Source organism: Crinia signifera, chromosome 5, assembly GCF_055691185.1.
Source record: "Crinia signifera chromosome 5, ASM5569118v1, whole genome shotgun sequence".
In the NCBI taxonomy this organism is placed as follows: domain Eukaryota; kingdom Metazoa; phylum Chordata; class Amphibia; order Anura; family Myobatrachidae; genus Crinia; species Crinia signifera.
Window position 1 is genome coordinate 253762039 of NC_139221.1, and position 25916 is coordinate 253787954.

Sequence of the window (25916 nt, forward strand, 5' to 3'; positions counted from 1 at the left end):
ATTTGTATCTTAATTTGCTGCTTTTTTTTTCTTTAATACATTTTGCATTCTTCCTATTACAATGTGTGGCTGCAGTCTGGTCAGTCTGCTTGACAGTTTGTGGCAAGTCCTGGAATGCTAAACACCGCCTAACATATTACTTACTGTATATGACAAATCTCACTGTCTTTTCTGGCCTGGTCTCTGTCTTTCCATAATTTTTTTTCTTACAAGAGAAAATGATCACATTACATCAATTTTGACTAGTTTTGCTGTCCAGCTGTTTATTCTCATGCTTGGATTGTACCGTATGTGACATTGCAATTATTGCAGTGAACCAGACTGCACTGATACTTGTAAAAGTCTATTACTGTACAAGATGATTGGAGAAGGGGTAATCAATGGTAACATTCCATGTTATTACATTAGCAGGATCGCCGTGGTTCTATTTTGCTCGTTGTAAGCAGGTCTACATAATAGGTAGGACAATATATTTTCCTTATTTAAAAAAATAAATAAATCACCATAGTTATATACTCATTCTGGAATTTTTGTTTTTTTAAAGAAATACATTTTTTTTACATGGGGCTGCATGCAGATTTAGGTATATTATTATTATTATTATTATAATTTTATTTATAAGGCGCCACAAGTGTTTCGCAGCGCCGTACAAAGGAACAATACAGGGAGACAAAACTTGGCATAACATTGAATAAATAACAAAAATACAGTACAAATAAAGAGCACCACAGTTCAATACACATTACAGCTTAAATGTAAGTAGTGAGGACCCAATCAACATACAACTAGAGGCTTGAGGCCAATGATGGAGATGAGTATGAAGATGGTCACTGAGTGTTGGAGTAAAGGAGAGCTGTGAGTGAAATGTGAAGAGAAGTGGGCTTTGACAACAGGAGGGAAGAGGGCCCTACTCGGAGGAGCTTACAATCTAGTAGGAAGGGGAGACAGACAGATTACAAGAGGTGCAAGCGAGGGGGTGGTGGTTAGATAGCAGGATGTAAACAGGAAACAGGCAAGGGGTCGGAGAACCAGCTGGTTTATGCAGTGGAAGGGTACGCTTTGATGAATAGGTGAGTTTTCAGTGCCCGTTTGAAGCTTTGCAAGGTCGGGGAGAGTCTAATGGAGCGAGGGAGTGCGTTCCACTGAAGGGGTGCAGCACGGGCAAAGTCCTGTACTCTAGCATGGGAAGCAGTGATCAGGGTGGAGGAGAGACGACAGTCGTCAGCTGACCGTAGAGGGCGGGAGGGTGTATGAATGGAGATGAGGTTAGAGATATATGGAGCAATGGAATTAGAGATGGCCCTGTATGTGAGTGTGAGGTGTTTGAAGAGGATTCTGTAGGGGAATGGAAGCCAGTGCAGATTTTGTTGAAGGGGAGTAGCAGAGTTAGAGCGGCGGGAGAGGAAGATTAGCCTGGCTGCAGCATTGAGGACAGATTGGAGAGGAGCTAGTTGGGATTGAGCGAGGCCAGTGAGAAGAGCATTACAGTAGTCAAGCCGTGAGATGACTAATGAGTGTATGATCAGCTTAGTTGCACTCTGTGAGAGAAAGGGCCTGATGCGAGCAATGTTGCGTAACTGGAACCGGCAAGAATGGGCCAGGGCTTGGATGTGGGGTGCAAAGGAGAGGGAGGAGTCAAGTGTGACACCCAGGCAGCGGAGTTGTTATATTCAATTAAAGTCGCATCCATTCCTACATTATTATGGAATGGATCCAACTTGGACTATTGACATAGCAGCGAAATCTGACTTTTCAGATTTGGCTGCTGCTGCTCACCCAGCCGGAACAGGGTGAGCGGCCAGAAGGAGGCAGACGGCGGGCTCTCACCCGGCCCAGTGGTAGGACAGGTGAGTGACGCGGGAGGACGGCATCAGGTGAGCTGCTTATGCTCACCCAGCGCCGTCCTCCCTGTCTCAATCTGGCTTTTTGTAGAGTCTGATTGAAATTGTTGGAAACGGTGCCCCATTTCAGACCAAAGCTGGCGGATTGGTGGCCACCTGGTTTCCGACAGGTCAGAGCAAAAAACAGCGCTCCTTCCAACCTATTCAAGTTGGAAAATGCCATATTTCCGACAAGAAGGCAGTTTCAACAGCAGTTGAATATACCCCTTAGTGGGCAACTCAGATGTAGCTTCTACCATCCCCCCATTGCATCCATGGTCAATATGCTGCTTCTCGCTATAGCTATTAACAAACACTATAATCATCTACAGAATATAGGTGTTTTTTTTTTTGGGGGGGGGGGGGGGGTTATCATTTTCAGACGGCTATATATGTGTATGTATATATTGATATAGTGTTCACTCTAGGAGTGACAGCGGGCAGGGCGCCGGGAGGCGGACCGGGCACGCCAACGTTACAGCTGGTTGCGTGCCCGGGCCGCCGACGTCTTGAAAGGGGCGTGCCCGGGCCGCCGCCATCATCAAAGGGGACGGGCCCGACCACCACCGTCATCAAAGGGGGCGGGCCTGGCCCCTCTGAAGCCACTATATGCTGCTGGGGAAGCGCCGGGCATCGCCGTCTGCAGCGATGCTGGGCTTCCCCGTGAGGCTTTGTTAGCAGGGCGCATTTTGCCCTTTAAAAATCGGGCAGGGTGCAGCGCCCCGCTAAAACAACCTAGTGGGAACACTATTGATATAGATAAACATATACTGTACACACCAATACAAAAATAATTATATATATATATATATATATATATATCTGTGTGTGCACGCATATATATGTATCTGTATCTTGGATTGTATATATGTGTGTGTGTATGTATATATGTGTATGTGTATATATATATATATATATATATATATATATATATATATATATATATATATATATATATATATATATATATATATATATACACACTGCCTAAAATAAAAATGTGCATCACATTTCTGCTTTACATATGAATGTATAATAATGTGAATTCATTGTTTGGAACTATTTTTAATGTATTTGTCATCCCTAATGTTGTTCCGTTAAGTCTGTTTATCTTGCCAGAATGTTGCTTGCCATGCTTTGAAATTGACATGTTTTATTTTCTTCCATCAACAGCTTGTAGCTATATATGATGAACAAGATCCACATCATGGGGGAGATGGCACAAGCGCGAGCTCTACTGGCACTCAGAGCCCAGAAATTTTTGGCAGTGAGCTTGGAACGAACAGTATATCGGCCTTCCAGCCTTACCAAGCAACTAGTGAAATTGAGGTCACCCCTTCAGTCCTGCGAGCAAGTATGTAGCATTTTGGTGCTTTCGTAATTGAGTCTTTTATTTTTTACCTTTTTAAGTATGATTAATTTCTTTCATTTTAGTTATGTTTAAGTAAAAATGAAGTTATCTATGGATCAGGGAGCCCAACAGATTGTGGCTTTTATCCTAAGGCAGGCAAGTGAGTTGGTTTAGATAAGGACAACAACTGTAGTAGTTTAAAGTAATGTACACACTGGGGCAAATCTTCCAGATAATTTTAAATACATTTACAGAATCCCCTAGAACAGGCATGTCCAAAGTCAGGCCCGGGGGCCAAATGCGGCCCGTGCTGTAATTTCAAGCGGCCTGAAACCTCCAGCTGGAAGCGGGCAGAGCATCAGATGTGGGAAGCACAGCACAGGACACTGAAGATGGGGCCCCGGCAAGCACGCCTTTACCTTGCTGTCTGCTGCAGTGAGGAGGTGCCGGCCGCCACAGTCAGATTTGTTTGGCGTCCTACCACTGCTGCTGCAATCGTATATCACCCTACTCCACAATCACAGTGACAGCAGTGTTTGGGGAGGGGGGCAGCAAGGGGGAAGCTTGCTCCCGTAACATGCAGAGTGGAGGAGGGCAGCAGCGGGAGCTCAAGCATCTCCTGTCCTTGCAGTGCCAGCTTTTCCTCTCCTTCCTCTGGCTCACACAAGGGGCTGGGAAACATACAGAGAAGGGAGGGGGCAAAGTGGGGGACATACAGTGAAGGACGGTCAGGCTTGGGGACATACAATGAATGGAGGCACTGATGGACATTAAAAGAAGGGGGGCAGGCTAGGGGACAGAGTAAATGGGTGCAGCGTGGGGGACATACAGTGAAGGAGGGGCAGGCTGGGGGACATACAGTAAATGGGGGCAGGCTGGAGGACATAGGGCCTTATTCTAGTTCACTCTTTCTGACAAAATCCTTTTTAGATGGACAAAACTATGTGCACTACAGAGGGGCAGATGTAAAATGTGCAGAGAGAATTAGATTTAGGTGAGTTATTTTGTTTCTGTGCAGGGTAAATACTGGCTGCTTTATTTTTACACTGCAATATACTGTAGATCTCACTTTGAAGTAAAACCCCACCCAAATCTAATTCTCTCTGCACAAGTAACATCGATAGCGATGTGCAGTCCTGCAGTGTCACCATTGCCCTGACAAATAGTGCAAGCAAGAATGTTTCCACTAGACGCCGTCTGCACTGTGTATTTGATCGCGGCTGGGGAAGGCAGGATGTACTTAGCCATCTAATCTATGACTGCTTAGTACAACCTGAATACACAAGGAGCCCAGCCAAATTGCCGGGACCGAGTCCCATGTGAACACCCCTCTAGAATAGGGTTTAGTGGCCTTTGTACTTGAGGTGCACACACGGTGATATTTTGAACAATAGCGTTAATTTGTGCCCTTCTGAGTGAAATCATTCAAAATATAGTCTAGTGTATATGCAATAAGTGATGCACACTCCCGCGGGTCATTAATGAGGAGTTCTGTCCTCTATACATGCAGCTCAATTTTGACAATGTCGTTCACAAAAAGCCGAATATTACAAAGCTAACGAAATCGTTCATCAATATTGGTCAGTGTGTATGCCCAATGTTGTTTGTCCAGGACACGGTAAAGTTAAAGTGAAATTGTTCAGCAATATTAGTCACTGAACACATCACTGAACAAGGGATTAATATACTTTGCTGATGGAGACAGCATGCTTCAGAGGCCTGTTTTGCCACAGCCAGTCAATAATCCATTTGTTTGTTTCTGTCTGCAGAACCTAAAGGCAACTTACTATGATGATTGTTTCCTTGTGACCACTTATATTGCATCAGGACTACAGTGTACCCGGCAAAGTTTTGATTTAGGGTGGTGGGTTCAGCACAGAACAGCTAGGAGACATATTAAAGTTTTAACTCCTAACTCCAGGGCCTAAGTGTCTGGAGTAATGTTGTGCACACACGGCTTGACCCAGTGGCCATCGATATTGACAGTCACCTGGACCTGGCATTGACTGCAAGGATGGCACACTGGGGATGCTGCATTGAGCAGCACGGGACTACCTTAAGTCTAGCAGATCAAAGCAGAAATAGACTTGTTTGCCAAGTCCATTTCTGCTTTTGATCCCGGGACCATGCATCGAATACAGCTAACACTGTTTGATTCAGTGTCATTTGTTGGTAGGTTATTATTGTAGTGTTTTTTGCTGCTGAGGGTTTAGAAGGCCTATTGCACATTATAATACATTATAATAATGTAATGTTGTATTAGAATTAGATAAGGTTATGCTTACATTTTATACAGTTTTAAACCTATATAGAAAAATCTGTATTCAAAGATATGTCCTTATACATCTATCCTCCATGCGATACAAGCATGAGCTTGGTATGACTTTGTAGCATAGGGCATTTTTTTTTTTCAAAAGTAAGCTGAAAGGATGCACAAGCAGCTTTGACTGATTCAAATATGACGCATGTATATATTCAGTGTGTGACTGCTATTGTACCTGCATAAGGAATGCATTGCTAGTGTTTTAGCTAATTCATACTAACACTGCCATGGTACAGTGTATAAGTCATAGAAATTTGTGTAGGTTCACTTTAGCTGTAAATGATACAAGCATGTAAGACACACAGTGGCCAATTTAAATGTTTCTTTGGGTGCCCCACAGAGAAGTCTAATTATTGCTCCAAACAGATTCCCATTACTTTTAAGTACCAGGTTTAGCGGCTAGACTTACCTAAAATGATGCCCGCAATGCAAAAAGGGACCAGTTTCCACACATTTCTGCTCGCCACTTCAGTGGGCTGCCAGCAGAAATATAAACACCAGCAGTTATCACGCTCAACTGGCATAACTATTGAAGAATTTCTGCCATTGGGCACCATCTAGTGTGGACCTGGCCAACCTATGGCTCCCCAGCTATTGTGAAACTGCAAGTCCCAGCATGAACCTTCACAGTTTTGTTATTATGGAATGCTAGAGCTGTGGCAAAGGATGCTGGGATGTATAATTTCATATAATTTAGAGAGACCCTAGGTTAGCCAGGCCTGTTCTAGTGGCTGGCACCTAAAACAAAAAAAAAAATTGAATCGCCACCACAGAGAGAGATACAGGGAGAGATACAGAAATTGGTAAACAAAACTGTAACAAAAGGTTTCTGTTCTGAGAACCCTGCAGTGACCATAGCACTTACAGATGTGACCTGATGTAGCATAGGTCACTGCGACTGAAGAGGCACATCTCTAATAAGCACTGATGTTGTTTTCTGCAATTGAATATAATTGCACTAGTTTGTCATACCATATTCTGCAGAATATTATGCAACTTCTGTTTTTTTTTTGTATTTAAAGCCTGCCGTTTTCCTTTTGAAGACCTCTATCCAATTTAGCATAACACACAGAAAAAAACATGCTTGACATTCTGAAGACGTTTTCATAACCAGCATCATTTGGTTTGATATGACATGCCGAATAAGTAGATTGCATCTGAATTGCTTTATAGAAAGAATGTTCTGTTATTTGTTTGGTGCCAAAAATAAATCTGTAGAGTACATTATATAAAGTAGTTTAATCTTTGCCCAACACTTTCTTATGGGGTTAGGGTTGGTGTAAGTAACAAAGCCCGAACGCACACAACTTTTTTTCTTTTAAACCTGAGGTAAAATATCCTTAGCATGTCATTTGTTTCCCCCTTTTTCTAGTGCAGTTAGATAATAAGAACTACGACCTGATTCAGACCTGTACGCTAGGCTGCGTATATGCGCAGCCTAGCGAAAAGGTGAATGCTGCCCTACTGAAGGGCACTGCGCAAATTAGATGAGCCGAAGGTATTCGCATAAGGGTTCTGCATATTTGCGCATGTGCGCGCCCACACTGTCGGCTGGGGGACCGAATTCGGCCCACAATGAGCAAGTCTGAATCACCCCTACATTGTAACCAATAATACATGAACTCCAGTGACTGTAAATTCCCACATTGCATATATGAACATGGTTGGAGTCAGTTGTCTAAATCTTTCATTGATTGAGCTCAAAAATTCTAGGTATTTACATTTGCACATATTTCCCATGTTTGCCGTCCCTTTAGTACCTAGATGTTGTGTTTTATTCTGTTCTTGGGTCTAGGTGGGTAGTTCGCAGCTGATGATGGTTAAAGCAAACCGATTTTTGGTCCCCGATGAAATCTGAACATGAGACGCAGGTGAAAATTGCCAACACTAATGAGCAATTTGGCAGATCAGATGGGATGTCAGGCAGAGACGGGTATACAGTTTACAAAACCAAGTGTTCGTTTCCTGGTAGTAAATCTGAGACCTTTCAAATCTTGGAAGAACAGAGCCCATTCTTTAGTGTAGCCATTTAAAAAAAACAAAAAAAAAACTGTTTCTTCATGATCTTCATTTTCGCATGTCAGTGCTTTATTTACACAGAGTCTTAGGGGAGGAAATCTATTTAGAAACAGGTTGCATAAATTTACACAGAAATATGGTGAAATGAAATCTCTTCCGACAGCACAAACTGAATATAAATATCCCTCCTCTATGATGCATAATATAAAAAGGAAATTGCGTTCATTGTTGTAACATACAGCAAGATTCTGATGAAGGCCAAGCCTTGTCTTACAAATGGGTTGTAGAAAGGATTCTGCTACATTCAGAGTCCTTATGCAATTGTGATCAGTCAATGGATTATTGCTTACTGAAATGATATATGAAAACTTCTACATTGGATACTCAATACCGACATCGTTAAGGATATTAGAAGTATCTGAGGTGTTCTACTTATGGCATGTGGGCAGGGGTGTGGTATATTAGCCCAACAGTCGGGATTCCGACAGTCAGTCAGACGGCGGAATCCCGACTGCACAGCGTGGGGAGCGCAATAAAGCCCCTTGCGGGCACGGTGGAGAGCTGCGCTTGCCACCTATTTTATTATCCCTCTATGGGGGTTCTTGGACCCCACGAGGGAGCAGTCGGGATTCCGACGTTGGAGGAATGACTGTCGGAATCCCGACTTTCGGGGTGCCGTGCGGCACCCGTGAGCAGCTAGGATTCAAATACTTACCAGGATCTGTTGGGTTTGTGATTTCTCGGGTTTTGTACCCATCTTCTAATATAGTGAGAGAGATGTCCTAAAATGTCCACCATCTTTAACCCCTCAGCTGCTGAGTGTAGTTTACCACTTTTTGGACCAGTCACTGTTATTTTTTAGACTTTGTATTTCCTGATAAAAGCATTGGGGCACTTATTTGTGGGTATGGTTCATTAAGTCACTAACATTTTGGTTGACAGTCATTAGGTCAACAGGGTCATTAGGTTGACATGGAGGTAGGTAGACCGTCAAAAGGTCGACATAGGGTTTTTCACATTTTTGTCCCGAATGTTGACATACAGATGGAGCAGGGCTCACCCTTGCAGGGCATGGCGGAAGAATCGCCAGCCGCCATCGCCGCCATCTGTTCTGTGAAAGGGGATGTGCGCATCCCCTTCCGATGGCGCTTCCCCCGGGTCCCTGTCGGTGGTCACCCGGGGTCCCCACCGCCTCCCCGCTGTCCTACCTAACCCTGTCCATCTCCCTGAAGCGGAGATGGACAGGGTTCCCGTTGCCCCGCCGCCCGGAAACTGAGATGCACGCGCGTCTCAGTCAGATTTTCAGATGGAGCGCCTCGCCGCTGGCGGATCGCCAGCGGAGACAATCTGGCAATTCGCCAGCAAGAGGGAGGCTAGCTCCATCTGTATACACTGAAACGTAGCACTGCGTCTGCTCGCTTCGGGCATGGTGCCTTGCTACGCTCGGCACTGTATTTTATTCTTCTCCCACCACGCCCTAGTGGATGGTAGGGCATGAAATACCACCTGTCGGCACATGTTGGCTCAAAAAAAAAAAAGTTGAAATACCCCTATGTTGACCTAATGACCCTCCTGCATGTCGACCTAATGACCGTATTCCCTTATTTGTTCTAGCTTGTCAAACATAATTTCCTCTAAATTGCTAAGTATTTTTTTCATTACATTTTGCAGGGAAGTGAGCTCAAAGCCAATGTGTCTGTTTCTCGTACTCTAGATCATGACACTTTCTTTAACACTCAAGTGTCTCCTCTAGGCTTTGTCTGCAGTATACATTGAGGAGATCCAGGTGCAGTGTACACACAACGGAGACTGGCATCTGCAAGGAACAGTCCCTGCTCGTCCAACAGCGCTCATTCTGACACTTAAGCGCTCTCTCCTTCACTGCCAGCACCTGGTCCTCACACCGCAATGCCCACTCACGGCCATATTTGCAGGCCACAGCCATATTTGCAGGCCATTCCTCTCCCTCTCTCCTTTGTTATCAATGTCCATACAACTACCATTGATCACCATCGATACTATCGGACATCATTGCTACCATCACTCACTGCTTACTTAATCTGCATTTCTGCTCATCTCTACAGTACCATCCTATTCTACCAGACACCTGTCAGAGTCATCATCGATATCAGCCACCATCGGTGTACCCACATCTGTAACTGTCATAATCCGTATACTCCATATTGTGTCTGCATTAGTGGTATCTGATCCGAGCAACAATTTACCTGCAGTGTTGTTATCCACTGCAACTTCATCATCAATGGTCAACATAAGACAATCCAGATAACCATTATTCATTGGTTCCTACTGATTCCTGTATCTGCTATTCTTCGGTTCCAGCATATTTTCAAAGTATAACTTCCAGATCCACTCAGTCACAATCGTCCTAAACGATTCAGACTGCATTATACTCCAATAAACATATACTTACCTCTGCTGTACATACCTTTTAGCCACGCCTTCGGGTCCTGGACTCTACGTCACTGAGGTTCTACCACCTATGTGGGTAAAGTTTATCAAAAGTTCCAGCCTCAGACCAAGTTCAAACCTCAGGCGGTACAGTGTCTGTCTTTTTTTTTTTTTTTTCTAGCAGTCACTAAGAAATATGTTGTGGTCCTTGCTCGGGCAGTCTAATCAAGTCATAACATTTTCAAAAGTAGATAATCTACAGCATTAAACAAAGGGAACCTATACATTTTTTTTTCTGTGTCATGATGTAGGAAATATTTACTGTATTCACTATCACCTCTTGAGTTCTGAACTGTTTCTGCTGTATAAGGTGTTACTTTCTGGTAATCACCAGACAATAACTACTAAAGGGGTTCATTGTTAAAATGAATCTCCCTCAATCGAATGAGTGTGTAGGTGCCAGGGCAGACACCTTAAGTTATTTGCATTTAATTGATAGTATTTCGCAGGGTGACATTGGTGATTCCAGATAATTGCCATTCGATACCTCTTATGGGCTTCTTAATTTAAGAGGTGATGCTTCCCAGTTTTCTACTGATAGTGACCATGAGTTTACGAAGTCAGAATGCAGATATATACACTTATCCCTTCACTTCAGTGATTTCTGTAGTTCAGTGGCGCTCTCTGCTGACCACTTGAAGGGACTCACTTTTTTAAACGTCAGATAGCCCTATTTCTTCTGGTGCCAGAATGGCGATGATGGTCTTTAGACCTTACATAACAGACCAGAAGTCTACTGAAACTGTTTCTGTAAATGTTCCTCAACAGCTTAGTGTACCAACTGGAGAGAGCAAATAGTTCTGGCATATTGAACTGTCAAAATATTATCTAATCACCATTTCTAGACTAAAAAAAAAAAAGTTGTTTTACCGACCGTATACTACTGTCCAAACATAGTTACTAGTCTTAGTGGAAAATTTACTACCCAGTATCTTTTCAAAGCCTTTGGTCATCAGTGACTTTCACCCTTGGATTTAGAACGGCAGTATAAATAAATGTTGACTCAGGCTTGGTAAGTATTTATTTTTGTTGTTGGATTTAAATCCATTGTTAAAATCTGCTGATGATCCGTAGCTTTGAAAACTCATTGGTTAGTATAATTAGGTGCAACAGACAACTCCCTCCCACTACAGGTCACCAAGCAGGGAGATTAACATTTATTTTAGTAGGGGTTAATTTAAAGAACAAAATAAGTTAATATTTTTTAATTGAAAAATCTTAGTTTTTTTATGTGTTTTTTTTTTTTTTGCTAAATGTAAACCGTACCTATAGCTCAAATATCCTAATTCTAATTTTTCCTAAGTTTTTTTTTTTTTTCTTTTCCTGAGCATTTTCTTTTCCAAGTAGCCATGATGTATTATTCACAGTGTTGGCAGTAAAAATGTTGGCGCTGCGTAGTATTCACTGGTGTCAGCTACAATCAGTTGATAAAAATCTTGTTAGCTGCTGAGATCTCCAGAAGGGGTTTAGTTGCTTTTGCTGGCACCAAAAATGGCTTTTAGTATTTAATTTCTTGGCCTCTGGCATATGATTTGGTGAAAGTCTTCCAGAACACATCCAGTAGAATGGCAACTCGCAGTCCCAGATGACTGTTTGTGAAGCTAAATAAAGAGGGAGAAGGTCTAATTAAACACAAAAATATGGAGCTTTTGTTCTTACAAGCAGGCCAGCTTGCAGATGTTAAAGAACTTCCCCTCTTCAAACCTATAATTTGGTTTTGGTTGGACTCTTCAAAGTTATGATACTGCTACTAAAGTCTGTTTGTTTGAGAAAATTACATCTTGGGATCCTATTGAATCCAGAGATAAAGCATTAGGAATGTGGACTGTAGGTAGGATGTTTTATCAGTAAGAAGCTGCATACTGTATCTGAAAATGTTGCACCCAGCTTTTACTCACTGTGGCTGTCCTCTGACTGCTCTCTCTGCTTCCCTCCACTTGTCCCACACTGATTTTTGTGGCGGTGTAGGCATTGGTCTATTTTAGGGAGGTGTTTGCAGGACACAGTGTTTTACACTAGCTCTCGGTGACCAGTTATGACACGCTAGACATTTAAAGCCCACTTTGGTGTCACACAATTTTCCATGCACTCCCCGCAGCTTCCCAGGCGTCAGGATCGCATATTATACACTGTGTGCACACAATGGGGCAGATTTATTAAGCTTGGAGAAGAGATAAACTGGAGATAAAGCGGAGAAAAGGTAAAAGGAGATAAAGCACCAGCCAATCAGCTGTGTTTGAAAAAGACAGTTGGGAGTTGATAGGCTGGTGCTTTATCTCCTTTTACCTTTTCTCCGCTTTATCTCCAGTTTATCTCTTCTCCAAGCATAATAAATCTGCCCCAATGTATCATGCGATTCCAGTCTTGGCTGTGGGATCCAAAAAATCTTTGGGAGCCATGGCGATCTCCATCTCTGATCTGATGCAAACGGGGTTGCGCATTAGATCAGAATTGGAGGTAAAACACCTACGATTTGACGCTTTTTACAGTGTTTCTCGACGCAATTGGGTGAAAAGGGCCCAAATCGCACTAGTGTATGGGCAACACTACATTACACCCCATGTCTACAGAGTGTTAAAGATCAGTTGCTAATATGTTCTTAGACCCGTTTGCCTCTGTTTTTTAGATATGGGGTTTTATCATCTCATTGTCACCATAGTGGTCTAGAGGAACATTGGTGTCTTCCTGTGAGCAGCCATTAGCCAGCTGTGCTGCTATGCTGGAAACCAGTAATACAATTGCAGCTTCCCGCTCCTGTCACACTGTGACACTTTTTTTTTATCCTGGTGCACCAGAAGTACACTCCCATGAGTATGAACATCTGGGTATTGTTGCTGTATGTCCAGCAAATGATGTACAGATGTCCTCAGGATTCTTTTCTGTACATGCCATTATTTATTTCTGTGATTGGGTGTTGTGAACTTGTGATCCAGGTCAGGTTTTGTTTTTCTTATGAAGGGTGTTTGTACTTTATATGATAAGAATTCTAATATTGGTAGAAAATTGTTTAAGGTGAAGGAGTTTTTCCAATCAAATCTGCTCCCCTCCACACATCTGCTGTACATATGCGGAAGGCTTTGTAGTGTCTACAACTTGTTACAATTTAAACAACCCTAACATTTTATGATGAAGTTCTCGCTTTCGTTTGCCTCTTATCTCTGTCTTGACTGCAGCACTTATCACTTTGAAGTAGTAGCTGGTAACTTAAATTGTAATTAACTTAAAAGTTTCACTTCAACTTTCCTGCATTTCATTGGAACGTCTGCACATTAGCTCCACTTAATACAGAAAAATAAGTGTCAGAAAGTGATCAATGACTCCAATTCTAGCTTGTCCCTTGTTACACTTTTAGCTTGGCTCCCTTTCCTCTTTCAGTATTCATCTTCATCTTTTTTCAGTTCAAGTTATGACCTGGTTAGCTTTAGTAGGACAAAGTAATTCAGAAAATAAGCGATGTGGCTGACAAGCTGCTGCTTGCATTATTATCGTACCTGAACGTGCAATTTTAACATCATTGTCTCTGTATGTCCAGGGATAAAGTGACTGACACTTTCAGGTTGGCTGGTTTATTATATACGATACTCTGCTCCATTGGCTTAGCAAACCAGATGTAATTACATGCATTACTTTTAAAGCAGAAATAAATGTTCCTCTGAAAATTCCTTTCCAGGAAATGAGACTTCAATTGCATTGCAGCCCTAACACACTGATAACCTTGTCCCAATCTGATGGAAAACAATGCCCGCTCATCTCTGTCTATGAAAAGCTGTTCTCTCTGTCACACAAATAACCTTTCATCACAAAAATCTTATATATAAAAACCAACAGAATAAAGAGCGAAAAACCCGACTTGTGATCAAGCTGAAGTTCTTCCTCTTAAATGTCAAAACTGTTCATGTGGGGGTTGGTAGTGGTGGGGTGTAGGGGGGAGGAGGAGGAGAGCTGCTGCCACACACATACCACGGATCCTGTGCATAATATTCAGCTAGTCTCATTTTGGACTGATTGCAATATTGAACATTTTTAGTTCATTTTAATGCTAAAGGGTACATTTATATTGCCAGCCCTCTTAAGATTATGGCCCTGTAATCATAACTGCCATACATTTATTTATTTTATTCCTAGTTTATGCTGGCATATCAGGTCAAATGTGTGTGTGTGTGCGTGTGTGTGTGTGCGGTGATCTCCTCTCCTCTTGTTCTCTTCGCGTAATTAAGAGATTTAAATGCCATGTACACTATGAAGGATGTCCATTGATGCTGAGTGGTGGAAGAGACATTTATCTGAACTTTCTGGCCTGATGAGGATAGGACAAGGTTCTCAACTTAAGACAGTGGTGATAAAATGGGGATTATTTGGCGTTATGGAGTGCTTTGGCCTCTTTTGCAGCACTAATTTAGAGTCAAGAGCATGAGTCTTGTGTTACTTAAAGTTGGTGATCTGTGAAACCAGAGCTTGTGTAGAGGACAGTCCATTATTCCCTCATACCCCTTTCACACCGCACTTGTTAAACAGTATATTGACGTTTTTTTTTTTTTACATTTTTAAACGTTTAAGGTTGCAGTGGGAAAGCGCCAGAGTTCATTTACCGGTTAAAGATAACCGGTATATCAAAACATTTAAAAAGCAGAGTCCTACACGTTTCAGAGCCGTTTTTTATGCAGTGAGAATGGCTCTGAAACGGTATTTAGTAAAACAGACAACAGACCTGTGATAGGCTGGCCCCTGCATTCTGCCTTGAAACGTGTTCAGGGGATTAAATTGGTTGACTGATGTGAATGGTATTGAAAATGGTAATCTACTGCAATGTGAAGGCTCAATATAAGCTGTCCCTGCTTATATTGCTACCATACCTGGCTGCCGCAACGACCACTGGCGTCGCTGATGGCTGCCTAGGCGCTGTGCAGCTCGGCGGGCATGTGATGTGATCCCCACAAGTGATGTCTAAATGCTCTCAATGTAATGCGTATAATGGCTCAATGGAATGCATGTAATGTCCCCCCCCATTTCATCCCTGCTTGATGCTGCACTGTAATCCACAAAAAAATCCTAGTGTGCGCAAGCACACATGGCCAATAAAGTTGGCAGCACTCGCAATGCTTCGGGCCCGGTGCCTCGCTGCGACCGGCACACTATTTTATTCTCCCGCAACACCCTAGTGGATGGTAGGGCCTGTCACCCCGGGTTTGGTCACCCTTATGAACGTGCATTTTAGTTGAAAGGGGATAAACCTGGTTCACCTAGAATGTGATAAGTTTTATAATGAAGCACTTGTATATCTGTTTGTGACTGAGTCTCAATCTGTGTATGAAGCACAACAGAACTTGGCATGAAAAAACCCATACTGTAGCTGCTCCATCATGGCACTTGCTATACAGACTCTGTTGTACACAGATATACAAGTGTCACCTGTCAAATTAGTCAGTGCTGTCTCGTGAAGCCATTTTTCCGCATCACTTCGCGAACAAGAAGCAGGTCTCCGCAAAAGATCTTTTGCACAATCTGGTCACAAGGGACATGGCACACATAGGAGGGAAGTTTGATGCAACTTCAGCAATAGTGTATGCGGACACATCTAATTGGAGGATGCCTTCTTGGTAACACACCCAACATTAGTGAACCAATTACCATACAGTGATCTGAATGTGAAAATATTTTATGGATCTAGTTACATCATCCATAACTTCATAGCTGCCGTTTGGTATAGTTCCACTTTTATCAACCTCTCTAAAAGTTGATAGAAGTTATCTTTACTAGGCAACACCTGCAGTGGGTTAATGGGTTTTCACCATTGGGCAGATGATTTATTGGTTTGTATCTGCTGTCTGGTGGCAATTATCTACAAAGGATTCCTTGTCTAGTTTTCTGCTTTTGAAACTTCAGCCAGAGATTTTTCTAGACTATGTAGGACTTATTTTGTTTGCTCTTGGATATTACACAAATGGCCTTATTCTAGTTCACTCTAATACGACCTACACACATGCCGATATTAAGGCATTTTCTATGCGATTTTGCTTAGTTTGGCAAAGTCGCTTAGAAAATGCCCCCACATCGGTGTGTGTGTGTGGGGGCTATATCGACAGCAATGCACGTCCCCGCACGTTGCTGGCCGAGATTGATGAACAGTGTCCATCAATATCTGCATCGGCAGGGTTCTCCCACCGGAGAACACTGGCACTGTCTGCTCACTTAACACACAGAGCTGACAGCTTGCCCATTAGATTCAAATTCCTTCTTAGCTGGACAAAACCATGTGCACTGCAGGTGGGGCAGATGTAACTTGTATTTACCCTGCACAGAAACAAAATAACTCACCCAAATCTAATTCTCTCTGCACATGTTACATCTGCCCCCCCCCTGCAGTGCACATGGTTTAGTCCATCTGAGAAGGATTTTGTCAGAATGAACTAGAATACGGCCGAAAGTGCTTCTTGGATACATTTATGCACACCTAAGTAGAGCCTGAGGGCAATGAAAATAAACAACTTCACTTGGGTTATGGTAAGTATTGTGTGGTTACACTGAAGGTAACAAGAATAATAAAGCAGTAATTTTTTATAAAACTAGCACAAATTGGCAATGCATGTTCCAGTCTTGTGTCTTTGAGTGGTGTTAGGTCTTAAAATGGGTATACGTTAGATCCTAATCTTTACCCACCAACCTTGTTGGTAACTGGATCCTGCTGGATTCATACACATTTGCCAATGGTGGGTCGGATGTTACATTCCACAGTATGGCACTCGCTAGTGATATTCTCCTTCATCTTGCATGTACAGATGATGGGGGTCATCGCTAATGGAAGTGAGTATTGTTATGGTTGTTATCATGTATATCATTAGCTATTTCATTTTATTGTACAATTTTGTGCTTAATTCTGACTGGCTTGGCAGTGTACAATGGAAACTACAAATGCTCAACTATGACATTTTAATGACCCCGATCTGATCGGGTTATTTGTCCTGATCACTCTCACTGTATCAGTGTTCCAGGTTGCCCTCCATTATTATACAGTGGTGCAGTTGGCCATCATAACTGACCGTAAGATTTTTCTTCCTGATTCGCAGACCTGTTCTGGAATTCTGGTTATTTGTGTAACATACGGAATAACAAAAAAAGATCGACACTACTTTCCCTTTTGTACTTGCATAATAAAGTTTTGCAACAATTTTAATACTTAACTAAGATCATTTATAACACTCCTGATTTATCAGTGCTCTTAAAGGGATACGGCCTATGTAATTGCCTAGTGCATGACTATTCTCATGCCGGTCTCTGTATAGTTGACAAGCCTGGTACATCCATCTGTCCAATTTCTATGAATTTTAAGAAGGTGATGATGGGAAGTTTTGACTGAATAAACAAAAACACAATTTTCACTAATCCTAATTAACATTGCTGTGGGGGTTATTCAAAACCTATCTTACATACAGAGTCAAATCAATATTTACAGAGCATTCGTGCCTCCGAGAATTTAAAATCTTATGATTAGAGTTCATTGCCGTTTTATCCGCTCTTCAAAGAAAGCACAGACATCAAACGTAATTAGCCTTCATTCAGGAATCAGTGACATTGCCTTATTCCCACACGCACCGCTTCTCAGGGTTTAATAATTAAAGATCCTTTCTTTGATATCTCCCTTAATTTCTTTTCCACTGTTTTTTTCTCCTGGAATCTCTGAAATGTGAGATGCAGAGTTCTGCGATAAAAAGCTCATCCTACAATACAGCCAGACATTTAAGCGCTCCATTGCATTAATTAGTGTACAACAGATTAACTTGTCATGGGCTGAAATGGAGCTGGAAAACACAAAAATTAGAATATAAATTGGTTCGAATGAAGAAGGACCTCAATTTGTTCATGTCTTTGTTTTCGATGAAGTTATACATGTGAGTTATGTCTGAGACGTGTTGAATGAAAGTTAACTTTTTCCCTGGTTTATTCCTGTAAACCCCCCTAATACCAAGATGGCGTTATTGCAGGTGTGTGCTTTGTCATAGTAGATTCTGCAAAACAAAAATAATTTACCAAGGCCCGGCTCAGAAAACGCAATTCCGTACTTGCCCATTGTCTGCAGTTGGCTCTGCTGGCGGAGGGTTTGGCCGGACAGTGGTTGGGTGGAGCTTTTTTTTAAGTAGTATTAGCTAAGTGCGTTATAATCATAAAGCTTTTATGGCATAAGGTGCCACAACGGTTGCTTATCTCTTTACACAGTGGATAAAACCTACAGCAACGTTACATAGACAATGTTAAAGGGCATACACACGGCGCGGTTTTGTGTTCTTTTCTAAGCGATTTGATTAGATCGCTTAGAAAGTAAGCGCAAATCACTCTGTGTGTATGCCCCTGAGCGATGGCGATGTGCAGCCCCACATGTCTTTCTCCAGCTATTTAAGTCAGTGAATGCAGTCAAAGTATTGTCAAATTGCTAAGCAAGTGACTGCAAATCGCGCTGTGTGTACAGAGTGAGCCATAGCGATCTACATCACCCTGAACCACTACCCGGTCTTTTTTTTTTTTTGCTTGAGTAAAATCGCTAAGCACACATAGCTGCATGTGTATGGGCTCTCTATGGGTGATCTAGACACCGGGAAATCGCCAACCCTACATAGCTTAACATAAACCACTTAGCACACACCTGAAATGTGTATGCCCCTTCAGACAAGTTTGATATTGCACATAAAGTCAAATACACTTATGAGGTCTACACACGGGGTGACTGTGCTGAGAGATCACTTAGCACACATTGTGTAGGCCCCATTAGGTTGTATTGAATTAAGTCCGTTTTTTTCCGGCTTGCAATGAAAAAAAAAAAAATCCTATTCAATTAATGAGGTGCGCTTCTGCACTTCTTTACTGACCCCATCCCCCTGTCATCAGTGCTGCATGCTCAATATATAGTCAACAAGGCATGCAGCAGCGGGGGCAGGTGATGTCACTGACAATATTATATATAATATGTTTAACGATACCATTCAGTGTGTACACACTATCTCGTTCTCCCGGTCTTCCCACTGATATCATTTATGGCTCATCGCCTAGTGTGTATGGGGCTTAACACACACTTATTATTTATTAACAGTTTCGTATATAGCAAATACATATTACGCAGCGCTTTAAAGAGTATATTTGAACATTCACATCAGTCCCTGCCCCAGTGGAGCTTACAATCTATATTCCCTACCAAATGTACATGCGCACACAGACATTCTTGAGTTAATTTTGTTGGAAGCCAATTGACCTACCAGTACATTTTTGGATTGTGTGAGGAACCGGAGTACCTGGAGTAAACCCACGCAAACACGGGGAGAATATACAAACTCTGCACAGTGAGGGCTATGGTGGGTATCGAACTTGAAATAACAGGCATTGATTGGATGAGTTTAAGAACAGCCAGTCAGCAGCTGGCTTTTCTTTCAGCTGCCTGTTCAGATCTATTACTATAGCTGACCGGCAGAGATTCCCTACAGAACCTATATACCTGCTTGTTGAGGGTTATTTATAAAAGTAGAAAACTTGCTGGACTCTTCTGTTGTTCTTTTATACCTAATATTCCCTCTTGTGAAATTTTCACAATACATTCCGTTATCAGAATAGAAATGATCTTTATTGTCTGTGAAGCAGATTTCTGGAGAGCGGCCATGTGCAATCCTGGAAACTCTTCCATTGTGAAACACGTCCTGTCTTCAGCCTCTTGACTTTTTTTTTTTTTTTCGCAAAGAGGAAAAATTGGCACTTTGTTTAAGTGGTCACACACCAGCCTTACCTCCTAGCAGGCACTAATCTAATAGATGTGATCTTAGGTTGGAGAGCCAAGACGAGGTCTGCAATACCTGCTTACTTCATTATGTAGCTTGGTCCTTGTGGCCTGGGATGTGCATCATCCAATCAGACCGAATCCCAGAGGGATTTGATCGTAAATGTCAGAGATATCTGAGCTCTTTGCTGTTGTTATATTTTCTGTCATGTCAGGATTACGGACTGATGATATAAATTTGGAAGTATGAGACGTCTTTCTCATCTGTTGTGTTTTTGTAGCATTGTAGCTGATGCTTTTATGTTCAGTACAAAGCATGTCTCCTCTTTTTCACTGATTTATGGCATAGAATAGAAGCCCATAACTTGTCATTCATGATATCCCATATGATTTTATTTGTCATATCTCGCATAGTCTTGGATATTAATATTTCAGAATTTATTGTGCATTTATTGTCTGAGAATTGTTGGATGTGGCTTTAATCAAATGAGAAATCCTCTTTGTGGGTCTCTGACTGTGGGAATTAATAGGCGCAGAGCAGGGACAGTGGAATAAACAAAATAATGTTTTATTAAAGGCAATGGGGGATTGTGCCAGACATGCTTGCCAATGCAAGAGGAAGAGAACATTTCCATAAGTACTAGAACTGTAGAAGTAATATGTGTGCATTATATAAAGTCCTGCTAATAAATAAAATAATCAGTTATAGGTAAAAAAAAAACTAAATCTGAGAAGGGCTATTAACATGGTACAAGGGCTGCACACCAAGATTTCTCAGAAAGGATGTACAGAATAGCAGAAAAGAGACAGATGATACTTTAGGGGTTTCAATATAATGTTACGGACTAGCAATGTCACCCTGTTCCCTTTTGTCTTCTGCTCTATATACATGTCTTACTCCTCTCTGGGTCTCACAGGTTTGGGAAACGACACATGGAGCAAAAACGGTCAGCCACTGATGGTGCACATTGTGGGCATACATTGTACTGCATTATATGATACATGTGTGTACAAGGAAAACGAAGGTATTATTATAAGGATGAACATTTTACGGAAAGGGTGATCGGTCCAATGAATAGTCTGCAAGTAATTGGGGTGGAGACACATACATTAATGTTTTGAGAAGATAGACCTTTTATGTTCCTTTTTACCATACATCGGTTTCTGGGTAAATTTCTAGCAATGTATTGAGCTGTCTGGAAACGGTTTTTAATTTTTCGTCCAGCATGTTCAATAAACACAAATGCTTTGCCTTTTTACACACTCCGCCTTTTTAAAACCTTTTAACTTTGAGAGGGACAGATTTGGTTGTGAGACTCTTCTGACATTGGTATTGCCTCTTATAGATACAACAGATGTGCATACATCTTCGTGGCCTCCGCCGTCAGCTTGAGAATGACTTTCTACGGTGCGAGAGAAAGTGATAATAAATGAGGCTGTTGACTACGAACATAATGTCAAATTCAACCTTGTTTTTTTAAGTTCAGCTTTGACGAGATACTATTTTGGGCTGTAGTTTTCCCATTTAAAGGTGACCACAAATACAGGTATAGGAAAGGCCTGGAACTTATGTTTATTTTATAGTCTTTGATTATTGTGGTCGTCCAGATCATTGTACCCCAACTCCAGTTTGTACCCTATCTAGCAAACCTTTCCCATCTTGTGCAGTTTGTATTTTGAAACTTTTAGACTATTACTAATTACTATTTTGTGTTGTAATATGAACTTTTACTGTTCTGTGTCCTGCACAGGTAGTGAGTTGCAATATACAATATAAACGTTTAATAATATGTGCTCAATAGCACTAACAAACTAACCTATTGCCCCTAAGCCGATATTTACTCAAATTAATCCAATATGATTTAGAAATATGAAGTTGTCTCTTTGGCAGTTAAGGGCTAACCCAGTGAGGGCCGTTCTTGCAGCTTCTCTGCGCTCTGTAAACGCTGCTATGAATTACTTCAGTCAGTAACCCTAGGGTAGTTGGGAGAGGTGAGCTAAGAGTTTTACTTGTTTCTTCTCGATTTTCTCTCGTACAGTTCCTAGTGATCCATATTCCTCTGCAGCAATATATTTATGTAAGCGGTTTCCAGCTGCCAGGGTATGTTTTCCTTGCACAAAGTAGACAATACCTTCTTGAATAGGACATTTCTCCAATTAAACTGAGAAACCTCAAAACCACAAAGAAACACAAAAGCATTGTGCTAAGAGGCTGCTTCTTCCCTGCAAAGTGTTCTGTCTGGATGGCACGTTTGTTATGTATTGTATTGATTACCTATGATTATTTCAGGTGACATCCCTAGAAAACTATATTATCTGTCTGCGGGAGAGGTCTAACTTCTATAAATCTGCAGCGGAGGGAAATGCAGGCGTCAAAGTTGCCAATCCATAACAACTGAAAGATTTGTGGTCATATCCAGCCATAGAACTAATATGCAGGAACATTTATTGATATCCGTATGTTAGCAATAGATAGTGATAGCTGTGGATTAATTTGAAGCACAAGTCAAAACAAGCGAACAACTGCAGATCCAATTGACTGCAAATTTCAATCTGTGTTGCGAGCGAGAATGCGGTCTGTCAAGAGCTCTGCATACAAGGATATAATAGGAGACTGCAGTGCCTAAGCTGCCCATCACAGCTCACAAACATGGTTAGAGATCTGTGGTGCAAAGAGTACAGACCAAGGATTACTGAGCAGTGGAGTCAGGTTGCATCTTACTTGCATACTTTATGATTCTCCTCTCCAGGAGAAGCCCAGAGAAGAAATCCAGCTGGCCCATACTCGACAACTCTACTTGATTATCATGGAGACTCTGAAATATTAGGAATCTCCCTGGATAGTCTATAAATCTTCCTGATTCCAAGGTGACTGTGGTCACTCTGAAGTATCCCAATATTACCAATATACCTTCTCCCTTACCAGATTTGATCCCAGCTAAGCATTTCTGTGATATTCTGGATTGGAATGGCTAGTGGGATGTTCTGGACTGGAACAATGTTTCTGCCATTAGTAACTGAAGTTCATAGCAATTGCACGTGGTGGTCCAAACCCGTTTAATAGTCAATCCCTGCTGGTATTTCCGATGGGGGAAATGGTGGCAGGCGCTTGTTCAATGCTGTCTTGACCAACAGCATTGAAGAGGCAGATCGACAGAACGGGCCAACTTAAAAAGCTGTTGGGCCCATTTTGCCAAGAATGCCGTGGTTTGTCGCGATCGCGGCCAGATCTCAACAATCCATGGCCATTTAAGCGGAACGCCCGCCCCCGCCAGCCTGGCAAATTGCGTTTGAGTAAAATGTAAATGTATCGATAATCGTGACCCGGGATTGAATACCCTCCTTAATCTGCTTTATATGGATCAGATCATTCGGTACTTATGTAATATCTGGGCTCCCGTTTTTCTTATGAGACCACGTCCCCTCGCGGGGCTCGCTGCGCTCGCCACGCTTCGGGCACAGTGGCTCGCTGCGCTCGCCACACTATATAATATCAACTCCATGCGTAGTTGGATAGTAGGGGTATGAAAAAATGGGGTGCATTTAACATGGGAGCCCAGATAATACATAAGTACCGATCATTCTATTTTTTTTTTTCTTGCCCAACTGCTGCTGTTTTTTTTGTTTTTTTTTACTATACTAATATGAGCATTTGTAACTAGATGATAAAAAAAAAATACTGTAGCACTTCCTTGTTAAAGGCAGTGGAAAATAAATGTTCCAGAAAGCAAAGCTTTTGGTTGTTGTCTGAGTATATTCACAGGATAGTAGATAATTGTTGGTAATTTAGAAGGATGCGCTGTAGACTTCCTCTGGAACGATGATGACTGCACTCCAAATCAATGTATCTACTTATTTTCCAATGCCCCATAGAGGTACACAAAATGCCATGAAAAGTGCTTACTGTAATGTGCACAGCCAGACCGTGTTGTGTTTTCTGGCGACAGATCAGTAAGAATTAAATCTTGCCCAGTATGTTTAATCCTTGATGGAGATACTATAATCTAAATGGTTCTGTATAGGAATTTCCAGCATAGGAATGAGGAGCCTACAAGTGTATGTTTATCTGTATAAACCTCTCTCTGGGTCACAGATGACTTTTTTTTGGTCTGGCTTTATGCTGTATTGTCCTTGCCACAAAGCATTAAGTACAGAATATTTCAGCCCACACATGGGAGATGCATTTGACCTGATAATGCCTTTCTTAGTCCTAATAAACTTCAGAGCTCCTGTGCACTATTACCTATCCATTTTTTCTGGGGCACTGTGTATTTCATTCTGGCTGATGACAGTTCGATTCCTGCAGAAGTAATAATCTCTTCTAGACCCTCTATCTTATCCCTAGCCTACAGAGCCGGGCCCTGTCAAGTTGAAAAATGAATTATTTTCCAAATATTAGCCTGCTGTTTACAGTAACTGCGTAAACTCCTCACCAACATTCCCGATGTGTGCACGCTGAGCGCCTCCTGGGGCATACCAAGTTATCCTCTGACACCTGTCTCATAGAGCGGGATGCCTTGCTATTTTATTAGGCTTTATTACATCACTTAAAATCCAAATCCTTTTTCTTAAATCATTTGTATGTGCTGAGTATAATGGTGTTGGTAATAGCTTCTTTATTTCCGATCTAATAACTTCAGATCCAAACTGTTTTGAGTCATTTAATATTTATTGATATCCTTATATGTGTTTCACTTTCAAAAAAATCTGCATTGGGAGTTCTCCAGGCGTACGGTCGCTCTTTCGATGCTATGAAGGTCGACATGCATTGGATCGAAAAACTGAAGGTCGATGTGTCTCAGGTCAACACATGCAATAGGTGGACATAGCTAAGGTCGACAGGTCAACACAAACATTAAGTCGGCAATGGGAAGGTCGATATGAGGTTTTCACGTTTTTCTGAGCTGAATTGTGCCGACAGGCGGTATTTCATACCCTACAATCCACTAGGGCGTGGCAAGTGCGGTACACTGATATGGCGTCCATGTTGACTTGCGGCGTAATTTGGGACACAAAAAGTGGAAAACTCATGTTGACCTTTTGACCTTCTCATTGTTTACCGAATGATTGCTTCGACCTTAGACTTTTTGACCTATTTCATTTGTCGACCTAAGCCCTGTTGTCCTAATGTATGCCCAACTTCATACAGTTGGCCCTATGACCATACCTGTTTTCCGTTCTTTCCATCTTTAGATCTGGGGAAGAAAGAATCTCTAGAAGACCTGTCTCAGTGAATTGTTGACATACCAGTATAATGCCAAACTTCTCTATCTTTCAATAAGATGTACCCCTCTGGAAACAATAAAAAGTCATTTAATCAGCGGAAAAGACTGCAGCGTGACCATTTTTGCCTGTTCTAGGAGACACTGGTGACCTTATTATATTTATGAACTAAAATATGAAAGCGATCATTGCTTTGTTACAATAACATTTTGTGAAAGGTCAAGTGAACATATTTTTTTATAAGCAAATAAGATGACTTGGACGTTTTATCATCATTTGTCAGTATGACGTGCGCCCTGTGACATTTCCTAGTACTGTTCTTTGGTTTTTACTAAACTGTAATGGTTTGTTTGCCAATGCCTTTGCTCTCAATAAATAATTAGAAACAAATATTATTTTTTGGAATCCTAATGAGGCCAGATGATTATGGGATGTTATTAAGAAAAAAAAGAATGCAAATTAGCACTTTGAAAAGACCATGTTGCACTGCAGTTGGGGCAGATGTAACATGTGCAGAGAGATGTGAGAGGAGCACGTCTGTACTCGAATCTGAAATACAGTACTCAAAACTTGATGTCAAAGCCGCCCAGTGTGTATGGCCCGGCGATGAGCGCTGCCGCACGCTGCCGCATCATCGCCAGGAAAGCCGCTCATCTGCTGGTATAACCAGCAGATGAGTGGCTTTGAGGATGGCTTTGCAGCCCTCCCCCCCCACCCCCTGCTGACAGCGCCAGGCAGGGGGAAAGCCGCTCAGCGGCTTTCCCCCCAGCGATGGCAGCAATCATCGCTGTCCATACACGCTGGGCATAGTCGCCCAGTTAGAGTAAAAATTGTGTAAAACATTTATTTCACCATACAATGAAGAAAAATGCAGAGAAAGAAAGAACAACAAATATG

At 41.9% G+C, this 25916-nt stretch overlaps 1 protein-coding gene across 21 annotated transcripts in view; it reads left to right on the forward strand.

Moving 5' to 3' along the window:
* Positions 1-25916, forward strand: part of PARD3 (par-3 family cell polarity regulator) — a 508043-nt gene that overhangs the window by 179568 nt on the left and 302559 nt on the right. For all 21 annotated transcript variants that reach the window (XM_083188844.1, XM_083188831.1, XM_083188826.1 and 18 more), the window contains exon 3: positions 3054-3234. In XM_083188844.1, the coding sequence (XP_083044970.1) occupies positions 3054-3234 (181 nt within the window). The remainder of the gene's footprint in view (positions 1-3053; positions 3235-25916) is intronic.